This window comes from Parus major, chromosome 20 (genome assembly GCF_001522545.3).
Source record: "Parus major isolate Abel chromosome 20, Parus_major1.1, whole genome shotgun sequence".
Lineage (NCBI taxonomy): Eukaryota > Metazoa > Chordata > Aves > Passeriformes > Paridae > Parus > Parus major.
The window spans coordinates 916423-942019 of record NC_031788.1 but is presented as its reverse complement, the minus strand read 5'-3'; the positions used below and the strand labels follow the sequence as shown (position 1 = coordinate 942019).

Here is a 25597-nt window from a genome sequence, read left to right as displayed (position 1 = left end):
GCGGCGGAGGCGGTGCCGGGCCGGCAGCGGGCCCTGGCCGCCGGCTCACCCGTGGACTACATGAGCATCACCAGCTTCCCGAGGCTGCCCGAGGAGGAGCCGAGCGGCGCGGCCGAGAGCGGCCTCCGCGCCCGCAAGGAGGAGGACGCGTTCCTGGGCGAGCAGGACACGGGTGAGGGGCGGCGGCAGAGCCCGCCCGCGGCCCCCCGCACCCCCGGCCCTCGGCCCCGCGCCCGGAGCGACGCTCCCCGGGCTCCCCGGCCGTCCCTGGGCCCCGACCCCGCCTTCACCCTGAGCCACAGATCCAGGGGTTCGGCACAGAGCCTCCCAGCACAGCCTGGAATGTGCTCTCCCGCAGCCGGCTTGGCCTTCCAGCCTGGACCATTTATGCATGGCCTCCTTGCATGCTCCTTGAGCATCTCTCCACCTGGGATGCTCCTTGAGCGTCCCTCCCACCCTGGGGTGCTCCTTGCATATCCCTCAGTCTGGGATGCTCCATCCCTCTGGTGCTCGGCTGGAATAAAGTCAGGTGATCATTTGATCTGCAAGAAAATCCTTTGCCTATTTTTAACTGATTTCTTCCTCCTCCATAGTTGAGAGAAATGCTGTTTCTCCCCTATGTCATGTTTCTGCAAGCAGTGTTGCCCTTCCCCTCTGGGGCTCCCAGTCTGGGTGCCTGTCAGCCCCCAGGCCCATGTTTGCACAGCCCCAGGCTCCCCTTGCCCTCTGCCCTGTCCCACCATGGGTGAAGCTCCCATTGCCCGTTCCCACCCTGTGCTCTCCTGACTGTTGAGGCAAAGCTGCTGCCTGCAGGGGTGTGGGAACAACTTTCCTGGAAACACGAGGCCTCTCGTCACACACCCAGAATCTGGTGCAGTTTTAGCAGTGTCAATGCCTGCAAGTGGGGCAGCTGGAGAAGAGAGCTCCTGCTTCTGATGCTTGTTGCTGGAGCACCTACAGAGCCCATCAACAGCTCCAGTCTCTGCTGTCTCCTCTGCAGCAGCTCCAGACCCTGGTGGCCCTGGTTCTCCAAAGCATTAGCTTCCCAATAAAGCCATGTCTCCTTCATGGCCCCTTGGAAGCTAAGTGGGATTTGGTGTCTCGTCTTTCAAAGCTGAAAGCTTTGAAAGCTGAAAAGCTGAAAAGCTGAGCCTTTCCCAGTCCCACTCCTAAACCACCACAGCACAAATGAGATTAAATTCACCTGGAGGGGATTCCCTGGCTGTGGGAGTTTACTCCTGGTTGCAGCATCACTGAAATTAAAACTCCTTTCCTCCCTGGCCTCAGGAGAGCTGCAGCCAGGTCATGTCAGTGCCATGACAAGGACTGGGCTGGCAGACAGACAGGCAGCTGATGGGGGATATGGGCTTTCCTGCTCACTCCCCCCTCCTTTTCCAAACTCAGGAAACATCTGTACGGAGGGACAAGCTTTCTCATCTTGTATTTTCCACTTGGTGCCCCTCTTTTTCCACTGTGGATGCACAGAGCACTGCAGCTCCTGAAAAAATTCTTCCAGGAGCCCTGGATGATGCCCTGAGCTACTTGGTCCCCCTCAGAGTCCGTGAGGGATGGGCACAGCCTCACAGCTGCCCCAGCAGCTCCGTGTGCCTGGCAGCAACCGGGATGGGCAGGGCATCCTTAGCTGGTCTCCTCCCACCACAAGGGCAGCAGCTGATTCTCACAGAGATTCAAGGCATCTTTCAGAGCAAAAAAGAGACTTTTTCATCCTGCTGAGGCCCAGCAAACCTCTGCCCCGCTGCTTTGCCATCTTGGAGCTGGGTGTCCAGTGTGTGGCTTCATTTCACAGTGGGCCTCATCTGCCAGAGGAAGCAAGGAATTAAAGCAGAGTCCTTCCTGCAGCGGAGCGAGTGGATGTTCCAAGGCCTCTGGTTTGCAGGTTTGCTCCTCTCTGCCCTCGCTTCCCTAGAGGTATTTTCTGTGCCCTAGCCAAATGTTTTGCTTTACTTCTGTTTTTCTCAGGTGCTTTAGCTCAATCACAACTCCAAGTAAAACTGCTGCATCTTTTTTAATATCTTAATTTCCTCTTCTTCAGTCCCACTGCATTTCAGAGACCTGTTTGCTGTGTTAAGAACCCCTCCAAATGGAGCAGAGGAGTGGGCTTATCCCTGAAGACTGATGAATGGACTGAAATGGAGTAAAATTCAAGGGGTTTTTGTCTCTCTTAATCTCCAGGGAAGTCAGTTTGGAATAACCAGAGCTAAAGAAAAGGATCAGTAAAATGACTCAAAGCAGTATCTGAGCCAGAAAGGCTCCTGGCAGCTGGGATCAATAGGGAAGCTGATAGCCATGCTTGAAGGGGCTCAGTGTAATATTAGTGCTGAGTAAACACTGCAATAAGAGCCCCAAGTTGCTCAATAACTCACACTTGTTTTCTCCCTGCTGCCCACAAAGACCCAGAGTCCTTCCTGAAGTCTGCACGTCTCCAGCGCCTGCCCTCGTCCTCCTCAGAGATGGGAAGCCAGGACGTGTCCCCCCTGCAGGAGACCAGCAAGGATCCCTTCTCAGGAGACTGCAGCTGCCGGCAGGACGGGCTGACCGTCATCATCACTGCCTGCCTGACCTTCGCCACAGGGGTCACTGTGGCCCTCATCATACAGATCTATTTTGGGGACCCTCAGGTAAGACAGAACAGTGGCTTTATGGTGGGGCTTTGGCTCCAAAGATGGGAGAGATCTGAGACTTTCCTCCTGGTCACCAGTTTGGCAAGGGGAGTCCTGGGGAGCCATGGCTGGTGTCAGTGAGGCCCTGGGTGCTCAGTCTCGCCTGGTTCAACCCCAAAATAGCTTGAAAGCCTTTTCCTGCACCTGAAGCTTGAGCTTGGAGAGCCGAGCCAGACTCTCAGAGCTTGCCCCATGGCCAGGGTGTGGGGCTGTGTCAGGCAGGATTGGGGGTGCTGCTGGGGGGGAACAGACTGCTGCTGTGGTTTGAGCCAGATGGGAGTGCTTTCAGAAAATAATCCTTAGTTAAGCAGTAGGCATCTTGTCCACTTGGACAGAGCTTTATGGATTATGGGCATACATGCCCAGATTCACCTCTGGAAGATTCATCTGGGACCAAGCAGGGGAAAAACTGAAATAGCTGAAAACAGAGGTGAACCTCCTGCTAATCTGTCCCACAGCCCAGTGCTAGATTGCAAATCCAAGGCAGCATGGCCACGGGGTTGGATCCTGCTGCAGAACCTCTGTCAGGGTCACAGTCAGCCAGGAGTCACCATCACGATCTCCACGTGCTGCCATGGCCATTCTGTCTTTGCATGTCCCCAGGTCAGCCTGGCTCTTGTTGAGAGGCTGCAATTTGTGCCATAGGGATGAAACCAACTCTTTAAAATATAATGTGACTGTCACAAGGATGAGAACAAGCTGTGGCCCTGGGGGCTGCTGCATTTTTTGCAGCTGTATCCCCATTCCCAGTGACTGCCTGGCTGCAGCACAGGGACAGCCCTGGGTTTGTGAGGGGCAGAGGGAGACATGGAGTGTGGAAAGCTGTCTGAGCTGGTGGCCCTGGCTACCTGCAGCTGCCCTGGAGCGGGGACGTGCCAAGGGACATACGGTTCCCATTGGCATTTGTTGGATCAGCCACAGCCTCAGCGCTGGCCCAGCCTTCAGGTGCCTCATTGGTGGGTGTGGATCTGGGCAGCAGCAGCAGCAGCAGTGCCCAGCAGAAGCCTCTCCTGTCTGGCAGCTGTTCCACCGCGGGGCTGTGGTGACGGACGCCGCGCGCTGCACCGCGCTGGGCACCGACGTGCTGGCCAGGCACGGCTCCTCGGTGGACGCGGCCATCGCCTCGGCCCTCTGCGCCGGCATCGTCAACCCACACAGCTCGGGGCTCGGAGGGTAAGTGTGGGCCACTCACCCCCTGCTCTTGTCTCCAGCTGTCCTCAAGTGAGTGGTTTCACAGAATCCCAGGCTGCTTTGGCTTGGAGAGACCTTAAAGCTGTCACAGTGTATTAGGAACGGCCGCAGAAGTAGGACACAGACTCTCTAGATGGGTTGCACAAGAGAGCAAGTTTTATTCTTCCAGATCTTCTTTTATAGACAGGTCTGAGAAGGTCCAAAAGGTAAAATTCTCATTGATCATGAAACCAACACATCACCATCACTGGACAGTTGGGAACACCACCCCTTGACCTTTTCTTGCAAGAAAACAACAAGGTGACAAACACCTGCAGATGTTGTTTTCCTTCTCTAAGGATTGTTTGGATTCCTCCTTATGATTTCTCAGGCCAGAGTGAGAACTAGTTTCACACAAGGTCAAGCTCATGTCTGAAGCCTCAAAATCTCTTATTTGACCACTGACAGTTCCCATAAAAGCCCATCCAGTTCCACCCCCTGCCATGGGCAGGGACACCTTCCACAGTGTCCAACCTGGCCTTGGACACTTCCAGGGATGGGGCAACCTGCACCAGTGCTTGGTTCCCACCACCTCCCCCTCAGACAGACAAACGTTTCTTCCTAATACCTGATGTAAAGCTGCTCTCTGTCAGAGTAAAGCCATTCCCCCTTGTTCTGTCACTCTCTGCTCTTGTGAAAAGCCCCTCTGCAGCTGAGAAATGCCTCCGTGGCAGTGCCAGGCTCAGGATGTGGTGCCAGGGCTGTAACATCAGGCAGTGCATGTGTCCACATCTGCTACAGTGACTTTCCTGTGCCCCCAGCTGTCAGCACAGGACAGAGACCCCCAGGCAGGGAAATTTGGGCTCAGTCCTAGTGCTTTCAAAGCCTGAGTGCTGCCTTCCACAAGCTGTGCTCCTGAGGCTGAGGCTGAGCCCAGCTCCAGGCAGCTGCTGGGGGGAGGTGGCCTTCTTCCATCCCTTACCCAGGGTGGCATCCACATAAACCTGGTGCTCCTGGTTCTGCAGGAAGGCTCAGGAGCATTACATAAATCAAAGCCACCTCAGCACTGCTCTAGCTGCACCACCCATTGCTGCTGTAAGCAAACACCCTCTTTTGTTGCAAAACTACTCAGATTAGAAACAAAATCCCAGCTGCTCCCAACCTGGCAGGGGAACAGAGGCAGTGGCTCCCTGGCCAGGCAGGCAGGAACTGCTCCAGGCTCAGCACAGCCTGTGTCCTACACCAGCCGTGCCCTGGCTGTCGTGGTGTGTGCCCTAGGGAAGGCCAGCAGCATTCCCTGCTCTTCCACCCATCCCGGGGCCCTGCTGGGGCTGGTGACCTGACCCAGTGCCACCCAAGCTCTGCAGCAGCGGCTGTTGCAGGAGCAGCCGGGCCGCGCCCTGACCGTGTCTCGCCGCAGGGGCGGGGTGATGCTGGTCCACGACATCCGCAAGAACAGGAGCTGGGTCATCGACTTCCGTGAGGTGGCTCCCCTGGGCATCCCACTGGAAGGGGACCTGCAGCAGGACACCAAGGTGAGTACCAGTATCCCACAGCCACTGCCTCCAGGGCTGTGGTCCCCAGCTCTCCTCCCTCCAGCTGTTCAGGCTGAGGGGCAGATGCCTAACAAAGCAACAAGCAATCTCTCTCATCATGGGAGATCTTGGGCCCTACAGACATGGGGAATCTAGGAAAAACACTTCTTTATCAGCCCCAAAACGCCTGCAGAGCTTTGGGGAGTAAGGAGGCACCTCTGTGGCAGCAGGGTACTGGGAGGACAAGAGCCCCTGAAGGAGCATAATCCCAGGTCATTCTGCTGAGTTATCTCTCCTAATCAAAGTGGGTTGAGAATAAGATTGAATTTGCCTCTCTCCTTCCAAAACCTTTTATTCCATAGTACATTCTGTTGCTACAGACCTCTTTCCCTCTCCTAACTATGCAGATAATTCCAGAGTAATCATGACTTGGACCTCCTTGACTTGCAACTGGGGATCGTGTCCCATGTCCTCATGGAAAGGAGATTTCTCTCTTCTTTTTTTGTCCTTCCTATTTTACAGCCAGGTCTGCTCGTGGGGGTGCCAGGCATGATCCAAGGAATGCACCAGGCACACCAGTTACATGGCAGGTGAGACACAAGGCTGGCACAGGCTGTGCCCTGAGGGTCCCACAGGAAGCACACAAGCCCTTGCCATCAGACCATGTTCTCAGCCACCAGTCAAAACCATTAGCTAAGAGGTACCTGGAGGCTTGTGTTGAAAGAGATGTTTATTTTTTTCTATTTCATGCACAAAAGAAAAAATTTAGCTGTCACGTTTTCTGCAAAGTGAAATTTTGGCCAAGAAGATGTACAATAAATGTTCTGTTAGAGATGCAGCACATTGCCTCACATGTCTGTGCATTTTCATTCTCTCTTTAGCTGGATCCTAAGAGGTGGGCCTGTCCTTGGTGCTCTGTTGGGATACAGAGAGATCTGAATGACTTGCTCAGCACCAGAGCCTGACTTGAGGTTTTGCTGCTGAGACACCCCTTCCCCCATCCATGCACTGCCATTCCTCTCTGGGGCACGTCCTGGAGCACTGAGATGATCTTGATAAGGAGAAACACAAGCACTGACAGCTCACTGCTCCTTTTGGCCACTGCTGGCCCCACAGCCTGGTCTTCCAGGAGCCTCTGGAAGCCAAGCCCTGTGCCTGTCCCCACCGCCCTGCCCCACTGCACCCCTCCAAGGCCCATTTCTTCTTGTCCTCTCTCCTTTGGCAGACTCCCGTGGTCCGAGCTGCTGGGCCTCACAGCCGGCGTCGCCCAGAACGGCTTTAATGTCACACATGAGCTGGGTGAGTACCTGGTGGGCAGCTGGCCAGCACAGGGCAGTTCACTGGGAATGCAGGGGGTTAGTCATGGGAAATCAGGGCTTTGTGGAGCTGGAGATGGATGGTGTTGGGAGCTGAGCAGTGCGTGAGGCACAGTCTGCTGTGGGACAGCGTGGTGGCAGCCAAACAGGAGCCCTTTGCCATGGCTGGGCAGAGCCAGGGCAGAGCAGTCACACTGGACAGTGCCCAGGGCCAGGCAGGGAAGGGTGCTGGGGTTTCTTTGGGTTTCTTTCCCAGTTCCAAAGGACCCATGATCCAGCCCCCCTCTAGTTTTGCAACAGGGCCAGAGGCAGCAGCAGGCCTCCAATACCCCATCAGGTGCACAGTGACTGCAGGTCCTTTGCACCTTCCTGACCCCTGCTTTTTCTGGACCTTCCCCTTCTCACCTGCAGCCAAAGCCCTGAGTGAACTGAAGGACCTGAACTACTCTGACCGATTCCACGAGATCTTCCTGCCGGATGGGCAGCCCCTGCTGCCTGGAACGTTCGTCCGGCGCCTGGACCTTGCGGCCGTGCTGCAGCTGCTGGGGGAAGAAGGGGTGTCAGCCTTCTACAGAGGAAACTTGACCCAAGAGATGATCTCTGAGGTGAGCCAGGACTATCCCTGTCACCTGCTGGCCTGGGGCTGCCACCTGCTTAAGGTGACACACTGGAGATAAGCCAAGTGCCACCACAATGATGGGGACAGATGCCTCCCTTTCTGTCCCTGCAGTGGTGTAAGTGACACACAGGCCATTCCCACAGTCTACAGAAGTTAAACCTCCATTTCCTCTATAAACAGGACAGTCTGGAAGGAAAACCAAAAATCAGTTTGGGCTCTGGGCTCTGTTAATTTGTGTGACAAAACCTTTTCCCCAAGAACGAAACTGTTGAGAAACAAGTTTTTGTGGTTAATGGCACTGTAGGATACAGACTCCAGGAAGATGGTTAAAAAAAAACCTGTGAGTCTTGTGAGCAGAGGATGAGAAAGGTTTGGTCCCACTTGGAGTTGCCCTAATTTAACTCCTGTTAGAAGTGCTCTGGAAAAAATATCCGAACAGACAAAGTAGTTCTGATGAAAAAAGCTCCCAATAAACCATTATAAACCAAACTTTTATATCTGTGGCTGCAGTCAGGGTGGTCAGGGCACCATTTTATTGAGCCACCATGGTTCAAATGATGCTCTTTCAATAGCTCATCAAGAATCTGGAATGTGTTGATTCCACTCAAGCCTCAGACATCTGTGGGCTCTGTGTTTAGAAATCTACAGTTCACCTGAACTATAGCAGAGGTGAAGGATGAAGAGCAGGAAGTTTCCCAAGCTTGTGAGCATCTCCACAGCTAAACCCTGCTTTGTCACCAGGTTCCCATGACCTGGGGGCTGCCTCTGGGAAGCACAAATTCCCTGTGGAGGAGAAAGGCCCAGGGTTGCCACTTCAAAGATGCTGACAAGCTCTGGGATCCAGTGCACAATTCCAGCTTTTGTTCCAGAGCAAAGTGCTGCCTTCAGAAAATGTTTCTTGTTGCAGCACAAGGAGGGTATCCATCTGGCAAAATCAAGAATAGCTCCATAACACCCACTCTTTGCTTCCAGGCACAGGTGCAAAATAGTGCTCTCTGGGGAATTTGAGATGTCTGCAGTGTGTTGCTGACTGGAGCTTCTTCCCCTTTTTCTGCTCCTTGTGCCCCATTTCCCACTGGCTGGGTCTGGGGAGCCAGGTCCTGGCTCAGCACAGCCCTGGGGTTCAACCAGCCTTTTCTGTAGGAAAGAAACAGACATCCCAAGTAGGAAAGACATCTTCAGCAGCTTTGGGGTTGTTTGACATTCTGGCCCCACAGCATGGCCTGCATTAGCTGTCCTGCTCCAGTGATTCATTCAGTTTTGCCAGAAGAGTTTTCCTGCCAAAGAAGCTGGCTGGGTTAGAGATCAGAGCATGCAGACATCCCAACAATCCCACCCTCTCCCTGAGAGCATTGTCCAAACACTCCTGGAGCTCTGGCAGACTTGGGGCCATGTCCATTCCCTGGGGAGCCTGGGCAGTGCCCCACCACCATCTGATGGTCCTCCCTCACCTCCATCATAACTCACACAGAAGACCTGCAGCGGAGGGAATGGCCCATCTTTCCTGTGTTCATGAAAATTACCAACCCAGGCACATTGTACCTCTGACAGGAATCTTGCAGGAAGGTCAAGGCTACAGCAGACCCACTGTCAGCTGAAATAATTTGAAATAGGGTGAGAACAGTGACATTTTTTTTAGTTGAGAATTCTAGTGATTGCCACCTGCTACTCCCAGGCTCCTTGTCTCCCAGATCCATAATCCTGGCAGTATTCAATACCCCTTAACACACTCTTGTTTGCCAGCCAGGGCAGGGCCAATCCCCATCTTCCTGGGCAGACAGAGTGTCCTGGGAGCACCCCTGGGGCAGGTGAGCTTTTGGACATGAGTGCAGAGCCTTCCTGTGATGCTGAACAGTGAGCCAGGTCACCAGGACTGTGAAAGCACAGATTTCCAAGGTATCCTAAGGAGCCTGGCACTTGGCTCAGGATTCTCAATGGAGTGTGTTTGACACACTGGGCCAGCACAAGGAGCACGGGGAGCCTTGGCTCAGCCTGCTCAGGGTGCACTGCTTTGCTCTCATGCAGGTCCACAACTACGGAGGAGTCTTGGTGGAGGAAGATTTCAGCAATTACAGTGTCACTGTGGAGGACCCTGTGCACACAATCTATCGAGGTACACCCTCACCCATCGTTGTGCAGCTCCAGGGAAAGTTTTCTTCACCTCACAAGGGGTGGCAACAGCATTGAACAAGAGTTGAAGTCAAAGCTGCACTGAAATATCTGCAGAAAAGCCTTCCAGGGAGTTTCCTGCTATTCCCTGCTGACATTGATGCATCATGGGTAGTTCAGGAGATTTTCAGCACTTTGAAATGTTTATTCCATTGAAAGTCTAAAGATGCAACATGGTTATATCTTGAGGCAGCATCTCAATAGAAGCTGCACTTACAGCTAAAGACAGTTCCCAAAGGGAACAAAGCTAACTTTATGCAAGAAGTTTCTAAAATGACATTCTTTTCTATCAATGCCTTACCTTGCTTATAGCTATAATGTTGCAAACCCATTTTCTAGGTGGCCTTCCAGTATGTAAAAGGGGTTTATAAAAATGAGAGAAAGTGACTTTTAATGTGGGCAGATAGTGATAGGACAAGGGGAATGATTTCAGACTAAAAGAGAAAAGATTTAAATTAGATGTCAGAAAGCAATTTCTCCCTGTGAGTGTGGTGAGGCCTTGGCACAGGTTGCCCAGAGAAATTGTGGCTTCCCCATCCCTAGAAGTGTCCAAGGCCAGGTTGGATGGGGCTTGGAACAGCCTGGGATAGTGGAAGGTGTCCCTGCCCATGGCAGGGGATAGGACTGGATGATTTCTAAGGTCCCTTCCAACCTAACCCACTCTGGTTTCCTATGATTCTATCTCCATTCTTCCATACTGCAGTCTAGAAACCAACAACCAACCAATAATAACTGAATTTCAGAGGTAAAAAACGCATCCCTGTTTGGGCTTCCTTCATCCTTCATGAGGAAACAGAAGGATACAACAGGGATGTTCTGGGAAACCCTTCTCAAATCATGTTGCTTTCTATTATTTCCCCTCTAATCTGGAAGGGTTTCCCTGTTCTCAAGGACACTGACTCATAGACAAGTGCTCTCACTGGAAGGTATCTGACAAAAGCAGCTTAATTCCCCTTCTCTTCCCTCCACAGGACACCTTGTTTTCACCCCCCCACCTCCACATGCAGGTCCTGCACTGATCACAGCACTGAACATCCTGGAGGGCTTTAACATCACAAGGCAAGGATCCAGAGGGAATATCTTGCACTGGGTGGCAGAGGTAAGAGGAGATTCAACATTTGGCTGAGTTGCTTGTGCAGCTAGAGAATGATCTATTTATTTTGTAGTTGTGGGTTTGTAAGTTATTCCCAGAGGAGAATGAGCTGCTTTACACTGCTAAGATGTAAAACTGAGCAGTGCTGCTGTCTCAGAGGCTGAGCAGGAAGACCTTTCCTGCTTAGGAAGAGCTTTTTCAGAACAAACTGTGGCTTCATCCATTTCTTGTACATGCTCACCTCTGCATGATGATCCCACAGCACCTGAGGGTTGTCCCATCAAGTTCCTTCACCTCTTAGCTCCAGTGGCCCCAGGCACTGCAGAGCACCCGAGGACACTGCAAGGTGTGCTGCAACAAAAGCCTCTACACACTGATGACAAGGAAAACTGACCCAATACTTCACATTGACAAAATAGTTTACATTTTTGCCCACCTCCTGATCTCTGAGGTCCAGAATTTTTCCAGTAATTAGGACTGTCCTGCTAAAACATTGCAGCTTCCCAGGAGGTTGAGCAAGTGCTCTGTCTCCTGCTCTGTAAACAGAGTTGTGCTCTTAGAAGCTCCACAGATCCACAGATGGGTTTTATGAGTTGAGGATTTACAGATCCACAGCTGGGCTTTATGAGATGTGAATTTTAATCGAGGATTTAACTACATCCTTGCAGCAGACAGGACAATGGGTGATTGGAAGTGTCTCAGCAATAATGCAGCAACTGGAGGTGTTACACACTGTGCAGAAGCACAGGAGGTTGACTCACCTGAGTAATTTTTGAGCTCTTTTCAGGAAATTTTGGGTGAATCTATCTGCTCTGACAAGAGTTTCACCTGTATCCTGGAGCAGCAACCTCCATCTCCAAGGCAGTCACTTCAGGAGATTGTCTGGGTCCCACAGCTGAACATGTGGCTGAGGTTCAGTGTTAGGCCAGCTTCAGGTATCCAACCCTGGGACAACCAGAACCAAGATAACCTCTGGGGTGGGTGTGCTCTGTGTGTTTCCATGGAGCTCTTCCCTCACATCCAAGCCCTTGCACCCCCCAACACGGTGTGGTGGTCAGGACATTGCTCCATGGAAATGCCTCCTTCCCCAGAGGTTTGTCATGTTCTGCTCTCACACAGTTGATAACCAAGGAGAAGCTGTTGCTGGGTGGCACATTCCAGACCAGCAGTCACATCTCACTGGCTGCCTGCAGGAGAGTGGACTCTTCTGAATGCTGAATGACCATGGCACGACCTGCAAGCTGAACATTTAGGGTGTTTCTGCTTTTTCTGTAGCTCTCTCTCTCCTCATGGCTCTGCCCTGGCTATGCTGTAGTTCCAGGGCTGAATAAACTGTGTCCTGAGAAATTGCATCTTCCCATTTTCAATGGACTGCCTCAGGCAGGATTCTGCATGTTTGAGAAACCAGATCTTTTCTTCCTTTTGCACCATCATTCCCTGACGTGTGCTGGGACGGATGCTTTCTGTTCAAACCCTTTGGATGGTTTACAGCCAGGAGCTGGGCAGCAGCTGGGGAGCAGAACAGCTCATTTCTGCTCAGCACTGGTGCTGGGCCAGCAGAGCTGGGATCCAGAGGCAGCAGCAAGCCCAGCAGCCCCTGTCCCATTGAAATTCAGTCTGGTATCTGCTGTTGTGGTGACCACTCAGGAATGGAAAGAGAAAGTAAATGGCATCCTGGAGACCCTGTCTGCCACCTGGCAGTGAAGCTGAACCACTGAGCTGGACATCAGCTCCTGCCAGGGATGTTGCACTTGTGGCCTCCCACTGTCAGAGGCCAGGTTGAGATGGGATATAGGGAAGAAAATCTTCCCTGTGAGAATGGTGAGCTGCTGGCAGAGGCTTCCCAGAGAAGCTGTGGCTAACACATCTCTGGAAGCATTCAATGCCAGGTTGGAGAAACATGGGAAGGTGTCTTTGCCCGTGGCAGGGGGGTGGAATGTGATGAGCTTTAAGGTCCTTTCCAGTGCCAGCCATTTTGTGATTCTGTGGTTGTACAAATGCTGCTGGATTCACTTGGCTCCCCAGCACAGTTTGCCATGCCAGACTGAGGCTCTTTGGTTCCCATACCCACATGTGGCAGCCCTTTGCACTGAGCTATTCCCAGATCCCAGACTTCTGGTAATTTTTCTTCATAAGCTTTAGCCAACACACCAGGACACCAGATACCTCTTCTAGTTTGGAGTATCAGAAGTTGTATTTCCAGGGCCACATAAATGTTTTTCCTTTCCCCTCCCCTCTCCTTTCCTCTCCTCTCTTTTCCTCTCCTCTTCCTCATCTCCTCTTCTCTTCCTCTCCTCCTTTTCTCCTTACTTTCCTTTCTTTCTTTAGACACTAAAAATAGCCCTGAGTCTGGCAAGCAACCTGGGAGACCCATCTGGTGACGTTTCTGTCACTCACACAGCAGAAGTCATGGTGAGGTATGTCTGAGGAGGACAGGCACGGTGGCAGTTGCAGGATGTGTGGGTTGGATATAATTCCTGCATTTGCTGTACCTGAACTTTTTCTCCCTCTGTTTTATGAAGGAAAGGTCAGACCTTGAGTGTCCTCCCAGGGCTTTCACAAGGATCAGAGCCCCCATGAGGCTCTGGGGATGGGTCATTCAGGATGGGATGTCTTCACTCAGAGGTTTCTTGGAGCCAGCTTGAGCTTGAGGGTTCCTCCCACTTTGCCACACCTCTAAACATTCCCTCTGAATGGGTCAGACAAACAGCCATCCCTGTTCCACTTCTGCCTCTCCCTGCCCCACTGTGGGGCTCAGAGCCTTGCAGGACAGCCAGATGTGCAGGAGAGGCCAGGTCTGGGGTTTTGGCCCAGCCTCCCACCTCAGAGCCAGGTTTAGCCATGACTGGTGATTGGGCTGGGCCTGACTTGTCCTCCTGCTGAAGACTGGCGTTCAGCTGGGATTGTCACCTTGGCCACTGGGGGTGGATTTACTCCTGCTGAGGGCAAACAGGGGTAGATAGAACCTTTGGAGGTTCATGGCAGGCTTGAGTGCCTCTCTGTGCCAGCTGAGCCACCTTGTCACCCCTTCCTTCCTTGGTGTGAACCGAAACCGCGCCCTGTGCTCATTCATCTCCTCAGGAGCACCCGCCCCTAGCTGTGCTGAGACACCAGGGCATGTCCAGCTCCCCGGGCTCATGGCTTGCTTTCCTCCCTCTCTCCCTCCCTCCTCGCTGAAGCAAATCAGAAGCCAATTCCCTGCGGCAGCTGATCAATGACTCCCAGCCCTTCCCGTCCGAGCTCCGCCCGCCTCAGTCCCCGGCGGAGAGCGGCACCGCCGCCAGCCAGGTCCTCGTCATGGGCCCCGATGACTTCATCGTCGCTGTGCTGAGGTAAAGGATTGGCCTCTCCCCTCCACCCTGAGCTCACAGCGAGGAGGGAGGGGGTTCAGCAGGACAGGATGGGACCAGAACTGCTCTGTCCCAGTCAGTCCTGCAGCACAGGAATGGGAGAGATGGGGCTGAGATGTGTGGGCTGGTGCTGCTCTGCCCTGTGCAATCTTAGAGCGCTCTGGCCATGAAACAAGGCTGGAGTGGCCTGTGTCTGCTCCCTGGGGGACAGCTGATGGCAAGTGTAGGACTGATGGAGGCAGATCCATCACAGCAAAGGGAATCCTCAAGCACGGGGAGGGACAGAGCTGCTGTGGCATACGTGGCTCCTGTTCCTGAGTGCATGAAAACTGCTTCTCCTCAATCTCAGCAGCTCTAGAGAGCCACCAAAGAATCTCTGTCAAGACAAGGCAGGACCGAGAGTTGGAGCCCTGAAAGCCTCAATGAATACAAAAATCACTGGGATGATTTTTATGAAATTTCTTTGTGTTTCGTTTCAGTTCTTTGAATCGTCCCTTTGGCAGTGGAATAGTAACACCCTCTGGAATCCTCCTGAACAGCCAGATGTTGGACTTCTCCTGGCAAAATAAAACAATGAACCACTCCATTCCCAGGCTGGTAATGAATGACATGACAAATTCTTTCTTTATTTATTTATTTATTCCAATTTTATTCTTATCTTCACAACAGGGGAACTATTTAATGCCTTATTAATAACAGAGACAACAGCCTGTAGAAAGCTGCTATTTTTCATTTTATAAGCCACTGAAAGTGAGAAAAGAGAGGGCTCCATATCCATTAGTTATTATTACAAGGCAGAATTATCAAGCAACACTGTTACCTACTTTCCCTGCCGCCCAGATGCACTGTAACAGTGTGGACTTGTATTAAGCACTCTCTTCATGAATTGTTACTCTGCAGGTTAAAAAGTAACAGGTAGCAGGAAAAAATGTCTTCAGCTCTTGGAAAGAAACAAATGCAGACCGTGCTGGTGGCTTCCAGTGATGCCTTATGCATTGTAAAACCACCCCACTCTGCTGGGAAGAGGGTGATGAGCTCCATGTTCCTTCTGTGGAAGAGTTGGCTTGGTGACATTTTTTGGTGTGACTTTTCTTCAATTGCAGCAAAACCTCCTTCAGCCTGGGAAGCGGCCACGGTCCTTCCTGCTGCCCACGATCGTGAGGCCCTCCAAGGGGATGTGTGGCACCTACCTGTGTCTGGGAGCCAACAACGGGGACAGAGCCCTGAGCAGCATCGTCCAGGTTGGTGCTGTGTCCTCCCACAGCAGCGAGGCTGAGGAGGGTCCCCTTCTTTCCCTTCCTAATTGTCCCAGCCTGAGTCAAAACTGGTGACCACAGGTTATTGGTTCAATCTTTGGTGTCACCAGTTCCACACTTTGGTTATTTCAAATCTCTAAGGGTTACCAGTTTATTTTCCTTGCACCTTTTCTGGTGGCACCACTCCATGACTGTAGAGGAGAAGCATTTTGGCAAAATCGATAATGGCTTTTGTCATTCTAATACCTGTTCAAAACTCATCTTAAGGATGATGAAGAAAAAAAGGAGCATTTTGTTATTCAGAGAATTTCAGGAAACTGGCAGCCCTTAGACCTTTTCCACATGAAAAGCTCCTTTTAAGGCTTTCCCAACTGAATTCTTCCAGCTCAACACTGAATATAAATTGGGCAGTTCCTCTTAATTTATGATTTGTAATGAGGTGAAGTACTTGCCAACAGCTTGATTGCATATACAGCAGTAATGGATTGCTGAAAGAAAGAGCTCCCCATTTCCTTACCTTTTGGAAAGCGTTTTTCAGAGCAAAACCAAAGCCAAGAATTGCTTCCTAGTGCTTTGTTTGGAGAAGTCACACGCTGAGCTTTTGGCTGTAACACTTCTTTAGAGCTTACATCATGTTCCAGGCACACAACTCTGCTACTTTAGCAGGAACTATGTGACAAAAATCCCATGTTATCCTGGAAATGTCCTGCTTTACATGTAACAACATCCAGGCCATATTCCAAGGACCTCTTAGTGTGTGCACACCCCTGCAGCAGTTCATGCAGTTTAGTAAATGGTTGAAAATTTCCTTTGCTTGCTGCATGTGCAGATGTTGGAGCCACCAATTTGGGGGATGCTCAGAAAGTTGGCTTCTATTCACATCAGTTTTTTATTATTGAGGATAATTTACTCTCTTGCAGGTTTTGTTAAATGTTTTAACATTTAACAAGAATCTGAGTGAAAGTCTGTCACTTGGTCGACTTCACCCCGACCTTCAGTCCAACACCTTGCAGGTTGACAGTGAGTATGGACACTGGGTGGGGTGCAGCCTACAAATCCAGCAAGTTTAGGAAAAGAGCAGGATTTTCCTAGCACACTGCAATAAAAGCACCACAGGTCACCATTTTCTAGGGTCCCAAGGGGTGTGGAGGGTTTTGAGGAAGATAAAAATCAGAATTCAACTTCTTCAAAGCTTGGAGCCTTTGCTGAGCCATGTCCTTTCCCTCTTGTCCTTGACATTTTTCTGACCCCTCCAGCACCAGCTCTCCAAGCTCTTTCAGGTGCTTCTCCCAAATGCTCCCTCTGTCCCAGCTCATTTCCTGGTAGTGGCCTTGCCCTGTGCTTAAATCCTCCTGGAGATCAGATGCCATAGACAATATCCAAATCAACAAGATTGCAGCCTCAACTTCACCCAGACACGTGCTCAAAGCTTCCTGCACTTTATTGCCATTGACATAAATTACATTCCTTCACTTTTCAGTCCATGTCTCTTAATTCCAGCAGCTGGGAAGAAGGCAAGACTTAAGGCAAAGCCTGTAGCTTGACAGTGCTGAAAACACAGCATCATTGCTGGCACTCTGCAGTCTGTCAGGTCTTGTCCTTGTTACTATAAGTTTTGGTCTATTTGGTGTTTTTCATGCTTCCCCAAACTTCACCACAGTGCACCACAAGTGAAATTTGGTTCTCATTCCACACCAAGTAGCCAAAGTTTCTGGGCTTTCCCATTTCAGAGGAAAATCTAAAAAGGATCTGACCATGCATTACACCCTGCAGACTTGGAAACTAAAATGGAATTAAATATAAAACTTCATAAGGTCCTAATTTGTGAGTTTGGACATTTGGCATCAACAAGATACATGTTAGGACACAACATAAAAAGCTTAAATACCAGTGGGGTTTCTGTGTCCATATTCCATTTGTCCAGCTGCACCCCCAACTCCAGGGCCTTGGGCTCTTCTACTTGTACAGAAATTACAAACTATCAAATGAACCAAATAAAAGCAGAAGAGCAGCAACCTGAGGTATATGTCTGGAAGATTAAGAAATACATGCAGGGGAAGTTGGGAGGCTTAGCACAAAGTTTATCATTTGGCAACTTATTTTACTTCTTTTACTGTCTCTTGCATCTTGTTTTGATTAATAATTGTTAATACTCTTGTTTGTAACTAAGAATGGGCACTGCCTCATGTTCTGTAAGAAGAATAACTACAATTGGTGTTAACCACATATCTTCCTCTTCTTCCAAAGAGGACAATCTTCCACATTGTTGAATGGTGTTGTAGATCATCCCATAGCCCATGGCACGAGGCAGTGGCCCCTGGTCCTTGGCTTTCCCAGCTGGAACCTTCTGAAGGGGCTGCAGGGCCCTCTGCCAGGTTCCCCCCTGCAGACCCCAGCAGTGTTAGACAGACCTTCACATCAAAGGCAGCACTGGTTTTAGTTACCAACTCCTCTTTTCAAATCCATGCAGGTGAGTTTCCTGAAGAAGATATTGAATTTCTTGTGGCCAGGGGCCATCAGGTGGATAAAGTCCCAGTGGTGTCCCTGGTTCACGGGGCCAGGAGAACCAACAGTTTCATCATTGGCCTGAAGGACCCCAGGAGTGTAGATGCTGCTGGAGCCACGATCTTGTAGCAGCTCCCAGGGAACGTGTTCTGTGACCAAGGCTGACACACAACCCCAGTGATGTGCATGTTCTGAAGTGGCCCCTTCTCCAGCCCCACACACTGCTGGGAAGATGCTCTGCCCACCCTGACAGCACCAGAGGAGTCAGCAGCACCAACATCCAGCTCTCCTTTGATTTTTCAATTATTTGGATTGCAAGCAGCCCCATCCTTGTTACAGGAGTGGCAGGAGCACTTTTCCTTTGGCAGTCTTGCTAATAGTTCAGTCTTTCCAAAGCCCAGTTCTAGCCAGGACCTTACTTTTAGGGATCAGGAACATGAGCAAGGGAAAAAACAGCTGCTGCTGCTGATGTTATTATTGATAATGATTATCTTCATCTCCCTGTCTTTCACAAGTTCCTTCTTTGCCTCCAGTGTAAGCCAGTAATTAATACAGCCTGATGTGCTGTTTGTAGGTACCTGCAGCTGGAATATTTGGGTTAATACTCCATCTGGGCCTGCTGATTTTTACCAGCATGCAGCATCCCAGGGAAGTTCCTTTGCTCACTTCACTACATACCTTGAATTTTGGCAGTAAACATTTTGAATCCAGTTGCTGCACAGACTTGCTGGCAGTCTGATTTTGTAACCAGACCAATGATTTTCAACAGCTCTAACAACTTCCTCTAACAACTTGTGCACCCCCCAGTAGTTTTCTTACAGAGGTTCAACCTCCTGACTGGTGAATTTCAGATTTATAGTAACAGGTTTAACTTTCTTAGACACTTCTTGGAGATATCTTAGCAGTACTTCACTGAGTTGTGAAAAACCACAGATCGCTGAAGACCATGTGGAGACCATTCAGGTGGGTTCAGAGCTTTCCTTCCACTGCCTTATCTCAGTCTGTTCTACAAGCCTGGCTCATTCCTACAGAGAGGCTGGGGAATTTCTGCTGACTGAATTCATGGCTGTACCTTAGCTCCATGTTTTAGTCCTAGTGAATCTATTGGAAAGCTGAAGAGAGTGAGAGAAAAAGCAAACCAAACACTACTGAGATAATTTTCTGTCCACAGCATGTTGTGAAAATAAAAGAATGCTCTTGCATTTCATGTCTGAAATTGAGAAGGGAAGAATGCCCCAGCTGACATCTGCACTAGGTCATTCAGCCCACATTTGGATGTCTCCTGCTCTTTTTGCTGGCAAGTTAGAGACACTTGGCACTAAAAAAATCTGGAGTTTGATCATTTTCTGGGGTCTAAAATGTGATGTTTTCCTTCATGGTGCAAATGCACCCATGGCCACTGTACATATTATATATGTATGTCTGCTTATGGTTGTCTTGCTCTATGACTTGATGATCACACCACTCACCCTGACCCTCCTGCCCAGGCACCCTGTGACACCCTGTTTGTGCCACCTTCTGGCACTTGATGCCATGGGCTGATTTTGGGGTAGTCAGGGCCACAGAGCAGATAATTGGACTAATTGTTCCTGCCACTGGAGAGCTGTGGATCTCAGAACAGCCCAGTGAAGCGAGTTGGGCTGAGTGAGAACAGAGGTGGTTCCATGCTCTGCTGAAGTGCAGCCACCCATGAGAGGAACACAGCAGCTCCCACTGACAGCACCATCAGCAGCTTTTCCTGTTCCAAGTGCATCCATGCCCTCAGCTGGGACAGGGGAAACACAATGTTGTATCTGCAATGTGTTCTGTGCCACCAAGAAGAGACCTTCTTCACCACAGGGACACCAAATATGTTTATTTATTTCTCTTTCATCAGCACTAGAGTTGGTCACTGCCCAAGGATGGAGAGTTCATAAATGTGTCTTGGAGCAGACCTCTCCAGGCTCCATGGGAAGGGAAGGAGGTGGTTTTGTGTCTCTGGAGATGATCTGGGGGTTTCTGGTCTGTCCCAGCCCAAATCTGTCCCTTGGGCATGGAGGTGCTCTAAGAACAGCTGCAAAATATGTGGTCAAGTCACAGGCAGTGCAGGACTTTGCATGAAATATCACAAAACACTTTGAAAGATTAAATTCCTCCTTATTAACTGAATTCACCAACTTCTGATACTGGATACTGTGTATATGTTTGGGAGTAAAAGATGATGGTCTTGATTGAAAAGGGCACTCTTACATCCCAAAGTACAATTTCACAGTTATTATCCAGAATCTTAAAATAAAGCATGTTCCAAAGTGTTCTGCTGGATCATGGCCTGCATTGCAAAAAAAAGAGAAAATTGAAGATAGTTGGAAGATGAGATCTGTGCCCCTAGATTTTGGCTAAGAGAAATAAAGGTATTCCAAATTATTTCCCATTTTTTTTCTGTTCAAAAGCAAAATCAGTATATCACAGATGTATCCAACATGGACACCTTTAATCTGCTAATTGGCCCAGTGTCTCTGGTATTTTGAGCCCATCTGTTGTGATCTGATGAATTTTACATCTAATGAATTTACAATCTGATAAATTTAACATGAGGTACCAAGAAATACCTGATGTTTCCCTCGGTACAGGTGAGATGGAAATTGTGAAATAAAGGGCTGAATTGCAGAGATGTGTGTGTGCAGAGTACCTGTGCTGATTTCAGCCTGGCCCTTGCAGGCATCTGGCAGCTCTGAAGCAGAATTTGTCCTGAAACATTTTCATGGAAGTGTCAGTGAAGAGCTCAGAACACAAAATACAAAGGGGCTGAGAAAAACAATAACGATTTTAAAAGGAACAAAATAAACACAAATAAAGTAAATAAATTTTAAAAAGATGTCTTTATTAAGTGTGACAAATTATGATCTGGAATGTGACCAGCTTGTTTCTGTCCAGGTTTGCAGTGCTGTCTGTCAGTGTGTGCTGGTTTCACATGAGGATAAACCGGAGCCAGGCTCTGCTGCTGAGTATCAGCAATTTATCCAGGTTTCTCCCAAGGGCTGGCTGCCCCTCTCGAGCACAGGTCTCAGAATGCCCGGTGGCTTTGGGCACTGCTGCTCACCCGGGCACTGCTGCAGCCAGAGGGGGCCGAGGCAGGAGCCAGCACTGCCCTCCTGCAGCGGGGGATGAGGATGCTTTGGGCTGTTCTGGGCCCATCACGGTCCCGGGGGACAGGGACAGGGGCTGGAGCCTGCCTGATCCCACAGCTCGGGATGAGGATGCTTTGGGCTGTTCTGGGCCCATCACGGTCCCGAGGGACAGGGGCTGGAGCCTGCCTGATCGCAGCACTCCGGGGTGCTCAGGGTGCTCAGACACTGCTGCTGCTGCTGATGGCACAGGACAAGGGACCCCCTGGCTGTGGGACCTGCTGAAGAGCAGCCCAGGGCACTGCAGCTGTTCCTGCGCTCCAGCCTGTCCTGCCCCATCCCGGGGAAGCCGATACTACCGGGGGCAGGGGAGGGCAGAGAGCAGTGAATCAATAAAATCAAAGGACGCTGTAACTATTTAAAGTTAGGGAGGATATATTTATTATTATTTCGGCCGGGAGACGAGCTGGAGTCCTCTCCCAAAGTCGTGCGCGTCCCCACTGCCCTTTATTCCCGATTTATTTCCCAAAGTATTACATATGCATAGGATTACACAATACATCTATACATATTCATTGCTGATTCCGCCTGCTCTCATCTCGTACGGTAATGAGCTCCACACCACTCTGGGCATGCTCAGTTTTTCTTTAAAATAGGTCTGGGGTCTTTTTAATGAAATCTTACTTTTCCTCGGGCTTGAACTTTTCGACTGTGTCCTGTTGGCAGCTCTCCTGCTTCTCTTGGACACAGTTCAGATCCCTTGCTTGCAGGTGTAGACACGGTCCCTTTCTCTTCCACAATAGTCCATCCTTCTTGTCTCCTTCTACAAATACAGTTAAACGGGATGATATTTATCTCTGTGGACCATTCATTTGATTTTGGCAATTGTTAGCCACATTGTATTCCCTTTGCAAGCAGGACCTGCACAGGCCGGCTTCTAACCAAGCATATCCAGTCCTACATTGCCTTTATCCCAAATTCTCTTTCATCTCTTCCACTCCGAATTTTTTCATAAGCTGCTTCTATTTTGGTTAAAATCTTAATTCTTTAATTTCCTTAACTCAGCAGCTGCTGCTGCCAGAGCTGGGGCAGCAGATTCGGGTCCTCTGTCTCCAGGGGTGATGTCCAGCGTCCCACAGCTCTGCCAGTGTCACCCTGAGGTGTCCCTCAGCTGGGGCAGCAATCTGAAAGTGCCACTGAGTTCTGGCCAGCCGGGTCACTCTCTGGGAACCCGCTGGAGATTCCCCCCAGATAATCTCAGAGCCTCCTTCCAGCTCGACAGGGCTGATCGGGGAGAGGAAGGGGAGTCAGGCCTCAGTAAACACCCTGAGAGGAAACCTGCATCTCTTTTATGAACACCAAAAGCACCGAGGGGTTGGTAAAGTTTTGCAAAGAGTCAGATGGAGTAGGAAGAGCTCCTGCAGCACCCAGGTGTTCCCAGTGGTTTTGGAAAGCTCGTCCATACCTCAGGGATGGAAATTGGCACCTAGGCAAAGAAAGGAAAGCTCTGACAGGCAGAGCTGGTTTCAGAGAGGCAGGAGACCATTAAAAATGGAGCATACTTGTGCGGAGGGCAGGTGGAGTAGGAGCACCAAAGCACTGACACACGCTGCCCTTGAAGGACCCTCCAGTGGTCAGAACATTTTTAGGTGCAGATTGTCCTGGCAGAGCTGGCCCTGGCTGCCTGTGAGGAGCATCCAGTGTTACAGCAGCTCCTGGGCAGCCATGGACTTTCACCCACCAGCACTGTTCCTGGCACAACCAGGACTCCCCACCCAGCAGGTTCCACCTTTCCACATGCTCGGAGTGGAGGAGGAGAGGTTAACTCCTGTGTAACCCTGCCTTGCCTGTTACATCTGTGGCCAATTGCCCACCTCTCTCTCACCACACTCACAGTTTAACAAAACACCAGATCCAAGGTGATAGTGACTGCAGTGCAAGAGATCTCCCTTCCTTCTCTCCAAGTGAGCATTGTACCAGTGTTAGAGGGGAAATGATTTTGTTCAAGTAATTTTTCTGTGTAATACCTGTTGTTAGAAAATATTGCCATATGAAAATGTGTGTAAATAAACAATTTTGATTGTCATGATATTAAATGCATTTGTGTTCTGTTGTGGACAATAAGGCAGCTCAAAACACCTGTCTGCTGCAGGCAGCCCTCCTTCCCTGCAGGAACTGTGGTATCATTCTGTGTCATTGTTTTGCAGCAAAGCTTCAGCATCCCAAACAAACTGAGGGCCTGCTCCTGGATGAGTTCCACAAATAGAATGACAAAAAAAATCACAGAACAGTTTGGGCTGGAGGGGACCTTAGAGATTATCCAGTTCCAGCCCCTGCCCTGGGCAGGGACACCTTCCACCATCCCAGGTTGCTCTAGGCCCTGTCCAACCCAGCCTTGGGCACTTCCAGGGATGGGGCAGCCACAGCTTCTCCTGTGTTGTTTATGCTGTACAGAGCTTGGGCAAGATCCAGGAACACCCAGGCTCTGTAGTAAGCTCAGCTCTGGAGATCAGCCTTCAACACACTTTGCTGCAGGGATGTGTGGCAGGCCTGGAGCTGCCCCATGTTTCTTCCCTCTCATACCCCCACATCAAATTATCCCCTTTGCCTCACTGCCGGTGGATGCCAAGGCAACCTGGGGCTCCTTCAACTGCCAGTCTCCAGCAGAGATGCCTCAAAAAGGTCTCTGGTTGTGTCCTGTAACCCTGGTGTCCCTTCAGCTCCACTTTCCCTTTGCTTCCTTACCTTTGTGACAAGCTATTTTAAAATAATTTGAGTTAATTTTAATTATGTGGAGGCTGAACCAGTTCTGGTCTTTCCCAACAGTGAGCAGAAGCATCAGAAGCCATAGGAAGCAGTATGCTCTGAAGAGTGAGGTGGTTGTACAGGTCTCAGGCTGCTAAGGAAGGGAGGGCTTTTTTGTGATTAAGCACAGGGAAGTTGTCTGTGTGGGATCTCTCAAACTGAGACCAGAAAGTCACAGCACTTGGACGGCTTGAGTAGATCTTTGTGGGACACCTCAGTATGGTGCTTCCAGAAAAGTCAGGTTTTGGAAAATAGCATTTGGCTTGTTCTTGTTTGCTGAGGGATTCGAGATGTGCCTGGTACTAATGTGCATAATACAGATAAAACCAAGCAAGCTGAGAATTCTAAGGGCTGATCTGGCATGACAAGCATAGCAACAGGAGTGGGAAGGTTTTTGGAAGCTTTTGGAAGCAGCACTCTGATGTCTCTGTGCTGGGGGGATGCCTTTTGGGGAAGATGAGGCTGGAGGAGGAAGTTCAGTGTAGCTGGTTTGAGAAGAGCCTCATGAAACAAGGAAAGCATGAAGTCATGTGGGGAAGAAAGCTTAATTCTTGGTACCAAAGAAATTTTCTCTCAGCTTCCTTATGTTTCCAGCCAGTCCCAAAGTCCAGGATCAAAGTTCAGGAATCATCCACATGAAGGCAAAAGGAAACTCCAAGAGATGATCAGATTAATCAAATGTTCCTCATTCCCACTGCTGTGACTGATCTCCTTCTCCTCTGATCTGGCATCCAAGAGGGGCTCGAGGGGCTTTGCCCTTATCTCAGCACACTGGAGAAGTGCTGGAATTGCTCCCCAGGAACTGTGGAAGACACAAAAAGGCAGGAGAAGAAAAATCCTTGTCTGAAGGATTCCTCACCCTCTGCCAGCAGGGAGTCTGAGAGCTGCACACGCCGAGGAAAGCGGAAATCTGCCTGCAGCTCTGCACACACCAACCAGATTTAATGCTCAAGATAAGTCCTATATTAACCATGACATTAATAATTTTGTTTTGGTGGGGTTTTGTGGAATGCAATTATATGTGAATCTATAAAAAGAGTTTCTCTCTATGTTGCAAGATGTAGTGCCCAATGAGATGTGGGTTTGTTGTATTTCAAAGGTTTTACAAAATAAAAAAATAAAAAGAAAAAAAAGCCCTTTTTTATGTTGCTTATCCAAGTGTATTCCACATGAAGCCAAGGGTGGTTGTGAGGGCTGCACACACTCTCCTGAAACCCCTGAAGCCACTGAACCTGCTAAAGCTCAAGCTACTGAAACACATGTCTTTATTTTTCCCATAAAGGACTTTTGATTGTTTCCCTACCCTGAAATAGGAATTCCCATGTGTGTCATTTCTTCCCCAGTGCCAGGCAAGAGCTTTCTGCCCACAGCAATGATGGGCAGAAATCCCAGTGGTTTTGTATTGATAATTTCTCATAATAATAAAGGATGGAGGAAGAGATAAACCAACAGACTGTGTGCCCTGTGAGGGTCCCTTCAGCTGTGGAGCCCCTGGGTGCTGGGGGGATATTTTAGGGATACAGCATTATCCCCTGGGGAATTTGGGCCCATAAGCCTGTTCATTAATCACATTAATGGATTTTAATTAAAATTCAGCATTGTGGCCTTTGCTGAGTCCATACCAGGTCACTCCCTGGCTTCTTCCCCATCCCCACGCTGGTAAAACAAAAGTATAATTCAATGATATTCGAAGAGTCTGAAACCTTTGGATGAAACGTTCTAAATTAAAATTCGTCCGAATTAAAAACCTCACTTCCCAGAAATTTCCTAGGAAGGCCACAATTATTATTTTTCCTTCAGCTTCACCCGGCAGATACTTTGTTCCCATTCCCAGGAGCAGCCGCCACGGCGGGTCCCCTCACGGCGGGGGCTCAGCTCCGCCGCGGCGGGGTCGCTGTGGCGGGGGCGCGGTGGGGCTGCCGTGTAGCGCCCGGGGAGTCTCTGGGGTGTTCCCCCGGTGTTCCCGGGGTGTCCCCGCGATGTCCCCGCGGTGT

The 25597-nt window shown here is 50.1% G+C and overlaps 1 protein-coding gene across 2 annotated transcripts; it reads left to right on the top strand.

The window, feature by feature from the left end:
- Positions 1 to 6: 6 nt before the first annotated feature.
- Positions 7 to 22889, top strand: GGT7 (gamma-glutamyltransferase 7). Of its 2 annotated transcripts, none has more exons than XM_015647779.2 (15): positions 7 to 172; positions 2413 to 2639; positions 3703 to 3854; positions 5272 to 5386; positions 5909 to 5976; positions 6612 to 6685; positions 7114 to 7307; positions 9347 to 9434; positions 10462 to 10589; positions 12912 to 13000; positions 13763 to 13915; positions 14413 to 14530; positions 15037 to 15174; positions 16110 to 16209; positions 17660 to 22889. In XM_015647779.2, exons 1-15 carry the CDS (start codon positions 61 to 63, stop codon positions 17821 to 17823), a joined length of 1920 nt encoding a protein of 639 aa, XP_015503265.1. In that variant the 5' UTR covers positions 7 to 60; the 3' UTR covers positions 17824 to 22889. The 2 variants fall into 2 exon arrangements, with proteins under 2 accessions (XP_015503265.1, XP_015503266.1); XM_015647780.3 differs by lacking the exon at positions 7 to 172 and adding an exon at positions 214 to 1897.
- The last annotated feature ends 2708 nt before the right edge of the window (positions 22890 to 25597 follow it).